Source organism: Cyprinodon variegatus, unplaced genomic scaffold (genome assembly GCF_000732505.1).
Source record: "Cyprinodon variegatus isolate N-32 unplaced genomic scaffold, C_variegatus-1.0 Scaffold1027, whole genome shotgun sequence".
Taxonomy (NCBI): Eukaryota; Metazoa; Chordata; class Actinopteri; order Cyprinodontiformes; family Cyprinodontidae; genus Cyprinodon; species Cyprinodon variegatus.
In genome coordinates this window covers 254,936-267,760 of record NW_015151480.1, presented here as the reverse complement: position 1 = coordinate 267,760, position 12,825 = coordinate 254,936, and the positions used below count along the sequence as shown (strand labels likewise).

General features: G+C 36.9%; 1 protein-coding gene across 1 annotated transcript in view; it reads left to right on the top strand.

Moving 5' to 3' along the window:
* Positions 1-5,432: 5,432 nt before the first annotated feature.
* The window catches only part of LOC107100913 (E3 SUMO-protein ligase PIAS1-like), a 41,254-nt gene continuing 33,861 nt past the window's right edge, over positions 5,433-12,825 (top strand). The window contains exon 1 of the mRNA XM_015399592.1: positions 5,433-5,929. Within this exon, the coding sequence (XP_015255078.1) occupies positions 5,437-5,929 (493 nt within the window). The 5' untranslated portion in view covers positions 5,433-5,436. The remainder of the gene's footprint in view (positions 5,930-12,825) is intronic.

Genomic DNA, 12,825 nt, shown 5'->3' with positions numbered 1-12,825 from the left:
AATGCTGCATGTCCATTTTGGCAGCTTTGACTTTTTGTCCATTCTTGTCACTGCAGAGGTGGCTGAGGTGATCAAGGCAGGTTATTAGCTTCCTGCAAGGCTGCATTTAAAATCCAACTACTATGGTTAGGAGCCTCATTATTTGTGTGGGGTAGTACTTAAAGTCCCCATATAATCAAAATTGATGTTTAGGTGTTTTTAATAAGATGCCTTTTGGGCAAAACATCAGCTACACATGGATGGAACAACATATTATGTTTTTTTAATAATTAATTTTGTCTTTTTTGTTAATACACTGAGATTATTCATTTTTTATCCAGTGAAAAAGTTTTTCATATCTTTAATTTCAGAGGAACTATTAAGGCTGATTCCTACGTAAGAGGATCAGGGCCATTAAAAAAAAAAAAAAGGCCACTCAATAAAACAGAAAAAAAGCAATTGGTTGCTGACTTTAATTTTAGAATTATTCTCATAGAATTATGGCTACTTGTCTTCATCGAAATGGTAATCTTGCGATAGAAACCCAAGTAATTTGACTTTTAATTCTGAGATTAAAAAATTAGAATTCTGATATTAAAGTCACAGTTCTGAGTTTAACTTTGTGAGATTGAAGTCAGGAGTTCTGAGATTAAGTCACAATTCTGATTTTAGTGCGAATTCTGAGATTACAATCACAATTCTGATTTTAGTCCGATTTCTGATGTTAAGGTCGCAATTCTGACCTTAGAATTCTAAGATTAAAGTCAGAATTCTTAAATTTAAATTGGCATTTTGAGATTGTAGTCAGAATTCTTGGATTAAAGTCACAATTCTGAGATTAAAGTAAGAATTTTGATATAATAGTCAGTATTATTATATTCAGAATTATAGTCAGTGGAGTGAGGGGTTAGAGCAAGTAACCATTTCAATTCCCGCTGCCTGCACTCTTGGTCTCTGAGCAAGACCCTTACCCCCACACTGCTCCCCGGGCGACGCACAGTGGCAGCCCACTGCTGCCCAAGGGGATGGGTTAAATGCAGAGGAAAATTTCCCCATTGTAGGACAGTAAAGTTCAATTTCTATTTCTGTTGGATACAAAAGTTAGAATTTCTAGATAAAGTCAGAGTATTGTGATTAAATTTAGAATTTTAATAATAAATTCTTACAACAAAGTCGTAATTAAATTGGCTTTTTTTTCTTAAGGGCCCTAATCCTCTTCTGTACATTTCTTGTGCCCTACCCTATGAATTAAAATCTTAGTCAGACTGGTGTTGTGGATGACTCCAGCTGAAAATGTCGTGCCGGTTTGCAGAACAGAAACCGTTTTGCTGCCCTCTCACAGAGTGAAAGTAGAACATGTTTTACAGTAAACTGCAACACGTTTGGGGGTTTCTGTTGTGCTCAGATTTCCTGGTATTACTGGCGACCTCTGGTTTTAATTGCACAGCTCAGTTCTGTGGTTGAACTGGAGTGAGAGGTGCGTTTACACCTGGGGCACTCCAGATAAAAATAAGTTGACATTTCCTAGGATAATGGTCGCAGCAAAGTGCATGAAGCTCCACTTTCCGTGTTTTTATTAGTTCCTTTTTGGTTTCTTTTTTTAACATCAGCATCTTGAGAATTTGTCACCTTCACAGAAATTGAAAGAATGAGAACGAGAACAAGAACAGCTTGTATGTATGGTCCGGACTACTTACCTTGTAGCATAAACTTAACGTTACAATTTGATATTTCATTTATCTGACCTCCATGTTCATTTAGAAAGAAACAACACTAAAAATAAACAAAGTGGTTTTCACTTACAGGCAGTGTCTTCCTTATTTTGAAAAGTGGAAGGTTTTTTTCTTTTTTTAAATCCTATTTTTTTTAACTTTCTTTTCTATAAAGCAGCTGCTGTGGTTGGGTCACAGAAAATAACCCACGCCTATAATATATATGGCGTCTTGAAATGTCAACTGAATGCAAATCACAGGAGTTATGTGAGCATTGTTCACTGCAAACTGGGGCAGCGTTTGATACGGGTTAATCAAGCCACAGTCTAATTATTTTGTTGCATGTAAAAGACTTATATTTCTAAAAGTACACAGCTGTATTATGGAAATCCAGCAGACTTACTGTCCTGCATGGGTTGTCATGAGGGGGGAGGTTTAAATAGGTTTAAAGTTGAAGGTCTTGGTTTGTGTCAGGCTGATTTCACTTTGTGAATTCAGAAATTCAGGTTGTGGGTGGTGGGCAATCAAAATGTTGAACTTATTTTTATGACACTTAACTAATGGAATTTGAACTAATTAATTAAATTATATATGGTGCTCCCTCCGTCTGTTCTCTAAGCCGAAAGCGGGGGATCTTATTTATTTCTTCTTTTCTGTGCTATAGCTGAAGCTCCTGCATCCAACTGTCCCGTGGGAGTTTGGTTCTCAGCCTCGTATCCAGTTAGAATAAAATCCTTTGTGCGTTGAAGATTTTTTTCTTTTTTTACTTATTCCGACCCATAAAATCGTCATGCTTAGTTTGTTGTTGTTTTGTTTGGGTGTGCAATGCTTGGACTGCCTTTATGAACAGGTTGGGAAAATGCTAACTTCATACCTTTTTGTTTTTACTCAGTGCAGTCTTGTGATTTTCTGCTCACAGCAAAGTTGTGGCTGTTTGCATTTGCGGGGTTTCTAACACAATAAATACTGTCAAGTGATGCACCGACATCAAGCCCAGTAAAAACATAAAAAAATTAAAGAAAAGACTGGAATAGAACATCACGGTTTTGTTGTGCTGAAAGTTGCATTAGAATAAAATTAATAATAATCTCATCTATTTGTGTTAGAGTAAATATTAGTAAATAATAATAAATAATAATAATAAAATATCCTAAAATATCTGTATCCTTACTTTCTGTCAGTACTTCAATACTTAGTTTTTAATGTTTTGTAAAATACAGCAAGAGAGGGGGTGATTTTAAAAGGCCTTGTATTGATTGTTTTTTGTTTGGTTTAACACCCTGGATAAACATCTTTATAGTCATGGACCTTTTATCTCTGTTTTGACTATAACTAATTTTATGTTTTCACTTATATGTCCATTTAACTTTAAATGTTTTTTCACACATTAGCCTTAAAAAAGTAACTCTACTCACTTGGCAGCAATTTTTGGTTCTAAACTAGGGCTTGGTTATTTATCAAAACTGTTATCGCAAATTTAACAAAATTCCATTTTCAAATCGCAAAGACACTCAGTTTTGACTAGATTATATTTAACAATAATAAGGCACCTACTTTCTCGCTTCAACCCTTTTAAAATCATGTTTGCCACCAGAGGCTACATAGAAGTGAGAATTGTATCCCACAACAGTAACTAATGCACAATAGATTGTGGAAAAATAAGCTTTCCAGGTCCTGAAAACAAACTTTGGAGGGAAACATCAGCAACAACAGCAAAGAAAAATATAAATGTCAATTCCCATTTTTGTTGAATAGAATAGTTTTTTGATTTTTGGCAAAGTAGTAAAGTCCTATTTCAAACTGATATAGCCGACCAATAAGTGAAGCATACAACACACCCAAATGTAGCCGGCTGTCCTCCCTGCACTACCAGAGTCATCAATAGGAGTTATTACAGTGCTATCCATGTTATATATTCATTAATTCAACTGCTAGATATAGTTTTCAGGCATATTTAACTTTTTATGGTGTACATTACAAGGCTGCAACTAAATCGATTAATGTGTCGATTATTTTTTGGATTTATTAATTAATAATCTGATAGCCAAAGGTTAATTTAAAAAGATTTTTTGTGCAATTAAACCAGGTGAAACAAACTTTTTCACTTGAGGAGTTGTTGATAGAAAATATATTGACAGACGCAAACATTCTTCCTAATCTTAAATGCAAAATGTTGCTCTAAGTGAGTTGCTCTGTCAGCTAAAGGCATGTTTTATAGTCTCTATATTCCAGTTAACAAGTAAAAGATTACTAAATTAGTTGACTTTTGTTTCAATAATTGATTAATCATGAATAATCTGATAAATTTTTTCAGCCCTAGTACAAACGCTTTTATACTATGGAGTAAAATCGGCAGTTTTAAAATCTGGGGTCAATTTTACAGTAGTAGGGTTTCCTTAATAAGAGCTCAGTTGGAGTGATTGGTGGTTGGTTGGAAAGGGAAGAATATATTAGCTTTTTATCAGCCTGCTGACCAACAGTGTGCAGCAGCAGGTTGTGCTGTGCTGCAGTTTGCTTTGTAGAGCTGACGAAAACTTGGATCTCTCCTTTCTGTCAGACTTTAAACAACAAGACGGGTTTAAAAGGAAACTTTAAATCGTCATCACTCAGACTGAGAATAATCTGTTTTTGTTTTCCTTTTTAGTCCTTGTTTCTTTAGTGCTCCTTGTTTTTTTTCTATAAGGGTGCACTAGTTAAAAGGGGCGAGACTAAGTAGGAATTAAAAGCAATTTCCTCACCCCACTATTGTGGAAAAAAAAAAGAAAATCAATTGAACACTGTTAGTTCTTCTCTGCTTGCTGCTGGCGTTTCACTCACACTGAGCTTTTCTCACCGTTCCCCTCTAATGCTGTCGGATGTCTTTTTAAAACCTCTGGCTCAGCAGGCGGGGATGGACTGCACCACCAGGTTCAGCATTGAATAGCAGCCTGCTGTCCTTAAAAGTAAACGTGCAGAACTCATTCTGCCTTTAAGCATGGTTTCAGATTTAGCTGCTAATGTCGCTACAGAGCACGACCATTCAGAAATTGAATAGGCAAGAAATGAATTCTTCCCAACACAAGATACTTTGATTGAAAAATGGCTTTAAGAGTTTAAACCAAGGCTCATAAATCTATAATCACCACTCAGAGTTTTTGGTTTTGACCCCAAAATGTCTAAATTCTGCTCTGTGGGGAGATTTGATTATAGGAAATCTGGTTAAGTTTAAGTTGACTGGTGTGTACACAATGTTCAGCTTCAACTGTGGAGTTGTTTACACTGATTATTGTTTATTCCTGCTTTTTAAAAAGTGCAAATTGTCAAAATTCATGAGCCTCAGTGACAGTTCTGCTTTCACCAAATGCAACAGCTTTCAGAGCTGAAGAAAATAAAGCAGAGAGCAGATTTGGTCTAATGAAAAATGAGACTTTCCCTAACTTCGGCTCCAAATATGAGTCAGTTCTTGTAAACCCCCGGGATAAAATGCCAAATTTTACAGCGGCTGAGGTGCATAAAGCAGGTACAGGCTGGCAGAAAAAGATGGAATCGGTTTTATAACTTACTTACTCAGTGGATACATGTAGTTTTAAACCACGCATGTCAAAGCTTCAGCAGTAGTCTACACATCATTAAACACTAACCTTATGTTTTTGGTGAGGTAACCTCACATTGATTTCCTGATATATTTGATGGAGGATGTAAAAAGTGGGATTAGCATTGAAATGTACATCCTGATGGTTATTGTTTCTATCTCCTCTTATAGCAAATGGTGATGAGCCTGCGGGTGTCGGAGCTGCAGGTACTGCTGGGCTACGCTGGGCGCAACAAACATGGACGCAAGCACGAGCTGCTGACCAAGGCGCTCCATCTGCTGAAATCCGGCTGCAGTCCCGCTGTGCACATGAAAATCAAAGAGCTCTACCGAAGACGCTTCCCTGCCAAAATGATATCCCACTCAGAGCTGGCGCTGACTGGGCCGCATCATCCAGCCTCAGTTGGAGTCGTCGCTGGAGGCGGGGCGGCGCTGCCCGCCGGCCTGACGCAGCTGGCGTATGAGGGCCATGCCGGACACGGCGGCGCTCCGTCCCCCGCCGCCTTACTGCCCCTCTCGTTGCTCGGGCCTGGCAAGCACGAGCTGACCGGGCTGGCGCACCACCTGCCCACCTCGGCCACGCTGCACCCGGTCCACCCAGACGTCAAGCTCCAGAGGTTGCCGTTCTACGACCTGCTTGATGAACTCATCAAGCCGACAAGCCTTGGTAAGGAACAAAGTTAATTGTACCTGAAAAGTGAAGATAAGGAATCTTTTCGGGGTTCCTTGCATAAGCCTCCATGCCCATTGAGTTTTTTACATTTGGTCAATCTAAAACTACTATCTTCAGTGACTTTGATGTCAGAATTTGCCTCCAGTTTCTGTTGTGGAAACCAGCGCAGTCTGTTGTTTTCAGACGTCACTAGTAAATGGAGTCTTTTGTGGTTTAGTTTGTAAATTCAGCTGTTCTGTGAAGTTCTTCAAGGTTTGTTAGGGAACATAATAAGCAAACAGCATCATGGAGACTGAAGGAAACACCGTAGAGGGCAGGGAGAAAGTTGAGAGAGATGATGCGTTTATAGGTTTTGAAAACAATACTCCAAGCTTTGATCTCACAGAGATTCATCAATCATCCAACGATGGAAGGTGTTTAGTCCAACTGCAAAGCTAAAACATGGCCGACCACCTATTGAGACCGGCTGGCTGGTAGAGCTTTGATCAGAGAATCAGTAGTTAGTTCCAAAGCCCTGCAAAATATTCTATTTTTTATTTCTATCAACCTACTTTCTTATGTCCGCTCTGAGTCTGTGAAGAGAACGGGGAACTTTTCTATGTTGTGATAGGTTGTACGTTCAGTATTCATGAAGTTATTTACATTTTATTCAGTCATCAGTTTCCGTTCATAACAGTTTTCTTCTAAGAAAATGGACGAAACTCTAAATAAGATATAGCAATGTTTATAGTTTGGGCTCAAAAAAATGTACAAAAATGAAAGGTTTACAGTAACCTTTGTAACAGATTTTCTAAGGATGTATCGCAATGTCTCGGCCCCTGTGTTGTCGACATAATTAATCGCTCTCTTTGAAGCGATAGTCTGTGTTTTTAAACAAGCTGTTATTACTCCACCAATTAGAAAACCACTTTTTGATCCATCTCTTCCAAACGGCTACAGACCCATCTCAGATTTATATCTCTATCAACGCTTCTGGAAAAGACTGTAGCTGTTCTATTAAATTACTTTGTGGAGAAAAACAAAAACCATTACTATCTTGTGTACATTAAATCCACAGAAATGGCTTGGTTAAAATCAACAATGACATGCTAATGGCTATAATGATAAACTATACTGATAAAAAGACTTAGTTTTTTGTTTGGTTTAAAATGGTTGCAGTCATTCCAGTGATGTTCTCGGAAAGGTCTTTTAAGTTTGCAAAAATCAGGCTCTTTCTGATTCTGATATTTTTGCCTTGTGGCGTATCTTAAAGATCTGTATTAGGCCTATTCTCTTATTGCACATTTTCCATTGTGTCCGATCATAAAGCTCTACAAGGATGTTTTTTTATTATCTGTATGCTGATGATATTCAGCTATATTTTTCTTTCACATTGTTAGAGATTTATTAACTATCTGACCTTTAGGACACCTACTTGTAACTAAATGTGAACAAAATATCTCACTTTTTGGGCTCTCTCTACCCAAACTGTTTAGGAAAGATAGGTGTCATTTTTCATAGTTTGTTATCATTTTAGCATCAATTCGGAAAACTGGTGTGGATTTTTTTTTTTTTTTTTTTATCACACGAGAAACATTTTAAGCGAACATCATTGGTGTGAAATCAGAAATTACAAATGGTGGTTTGTGCTTTTGGCTTGTCTCCTTTGTCTTTGTTTTTACTCTCTTACCAAATCAGCTCTAAATCAGCTTCAAGCAGTTCAGAAGGCACCGGCTCACTCTAAAGTATGAGATACAATTAGAAATATATATATATATATATATATATATATACACTAAGAAAGCACTACATGGCCAATCTCCAGGATATATAAATAGTTTGCTAACACCAAACTTTTCCCTTTGGTCTCTGGAGATCAGCTGATCTTAGGTTGCTCCTAGTAATATGGACACATCTTAAAACATATTGGGCTTTGTTTTACATCACAAGGTTCTTCAGAAAAATATTAACAATGATGCGCACACCACTTAAAAAATGCATGTACAGTAAGGTTAAAGTCTGTTTATATAACAGGTGTCTTTGACAGTTTCTTGATAGATTATTTGAAGTTATTGCAACCAATCACAGTAAGAGTTCTTAGCCTCTCAAAGCCCACCTCTTTTTGAAGTTTGGATGCTCATTTTGTTTTATTACAATGACTAAGTCAGAAAAAAACAAAAATACAGCTCAGAAAAGGCACTGGGGCTTATTTTAGCTTGAAAAGCAGCAGTTTCACAAATTTTTTTTCTGGCAGATTTTTATGTTATTTTAGGTTTATAAATATTACATTTTGTTATATACGCTGATTCTGGGAAAAAAAAAAGTGGAAAAATACTTGCTTCATAAATGTCATCAAAATGCTTCAGTGTTATTCAATGGGTGAAATAGTTGATTAAAAGCATTTGGTATATTTTGGCTCAATTGGGCACATTTGGAGAGATTTGGAGACGCTGGTGACACCAAACGTTCAAAGCCCCACAGCTCTGGAACCGTTGTAGCTAGAGGTCTGAAATTTTCTGCATTTGTGGTTAACATGATGTAGACGAAATGTAATAAATGAGACATGCCTATTCTCAAACATGTTTTTATTGCTGCTGTTCAAAAATTATTTTTGAGAAGAAAAAAAAACAACTTTGAGTCATGTTTGAACTGATGCAGCTTAGGCTGTGTTTCACTCTCCCAATTTCTCACTCAAAATCACCTCCTTATGTTTTCAGAAACTACAAGGTATTAGCTTTCAAATGATGTATATTTCCCATTCGGCATACAAAATAGACGAGGATTACTTCAAATTAGTTGGGTTTTAAGAGGTTAACTTACTTACCTTACTTTCCCCTTCTCTTTTATCAATATTCTCACACTAAAGTCCTGCTGATAAGACAGTAAGTTACTGCAAGTCTTTACTGTTTCTTTCTCTTTTTTGTTTTCTTACTGTCTCTTTTCCATCAAAACATCACCTGAACACGAAACTAACCTAAAATCAGAAAGGCTGCGGGTATTTTATGTGAGCGTATTGTTCCTATAATAATCACAGCAGCAGGTAGTGCACACTGACATTTGTAGTTCCCCTGTTTACATAGAAAAAGACTCCCTGCCAGCTTCGGTGTCGCACTTAGAGGTAATGGGTTGACAGGGTGAAGAAAAGTCAGAGCAGAGATATACTACTGCTCTCAATGGCTCAGAATAAACACAAAAAAAGAGTCCTTATCCCTTAGAACTGGAAATAAAAATATATCTGGAGCCTTTTTACCCATAAAGTTTAAGTAATCTAACAATTCTCTTTCAGATATCAGCTTTATATCTGGTTGTTAATGTTTATCAATGTAATGAGCTCAGCAGGTGATAAGCTCTTGGAAATGATTACGTGAATTTTTACATAATGATATTTTCATACATGATTTATCAAGGTTACGAAGTATTTGGAACCTTACAGACATGCCTTTTTACTTTAAAGGATATGATGATTAAAGTGATTGACAGGGTTTGTTCCCCATGTTTGACCGTAAACCAGGAAAAACTCTGGTTAACAGACTACTCTATTCACGTACCTTTAATACCTTACCTTATATAATACTGTACCTTAATCATAATAGCATAAGTGAGGCTGTTTAATTGTTAATGGAGGAGAAACGCCTTAAACTTTCTCACAACCACCACCTTGATAAAGTAGCTGAACTCTGCTGATCCAAGGGATGAAAGTGCTCAATATTTCTCTACAGATTTCATTTTACAATTCAATGGACTATATTAGTGTAAATATTTTATTGTTGGGCTTTTTATGGATCATCTACAGAAGATCTACTGTTTTTGAGTAAAACATCCCCAAGTCTGTTTGAATTACAAAGTATAGCAAGATCTCAGAGAGAGAAAGAGAGAGGGAAGACAGACACGGTTTAATGCAGATCATAATGAATTTTATTTTTGAATTAAAAAAATTATGATTAATTTACTAATTTGGTCCTCATGGTCATAGCACCCAACACCTGTTGTCCTAGCTAAAGCACATTTTTTGTGACAATAAATAAATATTATGTATACTGTATGTGGATCAGTTTTAGCTTCACCTTTTCTTTTTTTATTCTGCATGAAATCCTCTTTAAGGAAGCTTTTGCAGAGTCCTGCACGGGTCTGATTTTTTAAAACTCTATCTGCCCGCAGCCGTAGACATCAGGATTGCAGAGGTTCTGCGGGTCATTAAAAATCACTAAAAGTCATTAAATTATTATTTTTTAAATTAAGGCCTTCATTGACATTAAAATTCATTAAATGTGAGTATCATGGCATTTAAAATGCTTTATAAAAAAAAAATTGTCAAATATATCAGATTTAACTGGTTCCACATGTTTGCATGGAACTGCTCCTGGTTGAGCCTAAAGCCGTATGTTCGGAACAGAAGATCGAGGCACAGAAAAAGCTAGAGAATGGGAAAATATACATTTTAACATAAGTGGCTGGACAACAAGAAATTCGGGACATGGCTGCAGCCTGTCGATGTTAAAGATTATGAAGGATTTGGCCGTGTTTATACATGAGAGTAATGGGTACTTTTTGATGGCATTAAAATTTTCCCTATTTAAGTCCAACCCGACCCATGATCACAAAGTGTACGCACAGCAGTTTATAATAACAGAGGCAGTAAAGACCGTTGCCTCAAGCTCACAGATTAACGGGGGTAAATTGGCCGAAGTAAGAAGGTTTGCCTCGCTGCTTAAAAAATACTGTTATCTGAATATTCCAGAATCAATTTATTATTTAATATGTAGAGTTAATAAATAAGAAAATATAGATATGTAATGTATAATATATATAATATGTGATGTTTCGTTTATTTATATGTGTGCCCAGGCCAATGAAATAATAAGGGTTTTTTTCTACCCGTAGATGTACGTATTGTATGGGTACTCGAACCGGTGCAAGACTCTGTGCTTTTTCTATCTGATTATGAATCAATTAATTAAAAAAATTATCGACATGTTAATTAATTTACAAAATAATCATTATTTGCAGCCTTAGTTTTCTATTTAATTCAGTTTATTTATATAGCACCAATTCACAACACAAGTCACCTCAAGGAACTTTACAGTTCAACCAGATCTTACAGTCAAATTGATTCAAAGTTTTCTATCTAAGGAAAACCAGTAGATTGCATCGGATCATTGACTCGAAGGCAATCCCTCACACTAAACATGCTTGTAGCGACAGTGGAGAGGAAAAACTCCCTTGCAACAGGAAGAAGCCTCCAGCAGAACCAGGCTCAGTGTGAGCAGCAACATGAGGATGTATTCCTTGGAGCACACGTCTAATGCATACATAAAACCAGTAGAAAAGCAATCTCACATATATAGAGCAGTTATTTAATACTTTTCTGTAACACACAGATCAGTGTTATTTACCACCACCAATCATAACATTTTGACCCATTTTGTAACTTTACACCTACAGCTAAAACTCAACCAAATTTGAATGAATTGTAACTTGACATGAGTAGCACCTTTGGTTGCAACTTCCTTAAAATCCTTTCTTCCTTTCATGTATAAATAAGGCCCAGTGAACGTCTGCAGCCTCTGGTGTTTGTTCTGTTCTCACCTTCTGCTTTAACTCTGCGTTCGGCTTTCTTTTTTAATCAGCATACTGAGACTTGGATCGAGTCATCCCTTTACTGTGTTTTTGTCTTCAGTATAATCCTTCTAGACTGTTTTGAGTCCAACTGTAGCTGTCAACAGTGACTGCTGCCACCCTCTGGTTGAGAAGGGAACTGCTTGTTTAGCCAATTAATGTTAAAAAATCTTTTTGATAATTCTTATCCAGATAATGATATGGATCATCAGCAGTTTAATGGATTAATCCTTGCACTGAGGTACATATTTGGTTAAAAAAAGAAAATCATTAGAATATGTACATTACATTGCATGTTATCCTGTGCAGAGACGGACAGACAAACACACACAAAAACAACTAGAAACATAACCTCATTGGCGGAGGTGATAAAATAAATTATATCCCTCCTCTATTTATTTTGTCTGCTTTTTGGGTGTTCTCAGTTTTGACTCAACATGGGGGAATCTCTGGTTTATTTTTGAAACTACTAGAGGTTAGATTTAGACAACATTAGACTGAGGTGAAAACCAAATCATTAACAGTAAAAACCCTACAGGTGATGGAGCTGTACTTCCCTTTTACTACTACTGTGTTTTTCTTGTTAACCTCCTTCAAAAATCCATACTTCGTATAGATAGTTTCTGCATTTTTTCACGCATCTTCTTTGGAGTTTAATATATTAGTTAAGGGACTTTTTATCTTGGTTAGATTTGTCTTATTATTACATTCAGCAGCCAGCCTGTACTTAGCATAATAACAATCTTTGGGCTGTGGGATATATTGCAAATATATGAAAATGTCTAGATTTTCCTACATTAGCATTTTAATGGAGTAAGAGGCTGCCTTGTGATTAATTTGCCTGCAGATTCATGTACAAACACTGCGCCTGCAGCTCTGTCATCACACCATCCTTCTCCTTTTCCTTCCCTCTTTCTTTCCCCCCTCTTTCCTGCACATGTTCCCGCCTTTGCTTCGTCTCCCTCTTTCTCTCCGTTCTGTCTCCATGGCCAGCCTCGCTCTGAATTTGCATGTAGAGTGATGAAATCACACAGGCATACACCTGTGCCCGCAGAGCTCACCCTCCCCTTATTTGAATTTGAATCGAACATTGTCGGTTACAATATTTTCAAAACACATTTTCCGATAAATAATGCATGCGTTGAACTTATTGGTCTCAGGGAAGCATGGAAGGGTGATTGACAAAAGGAAAGTCTCATTGGAGGGGTTTCTACATCGTCTGATGAAACTGTGTTTGCCGGAAGGAGTAAAGTCAGCTTTGTGGTGATGAATATTTTTGATCCCATGAATCAGTG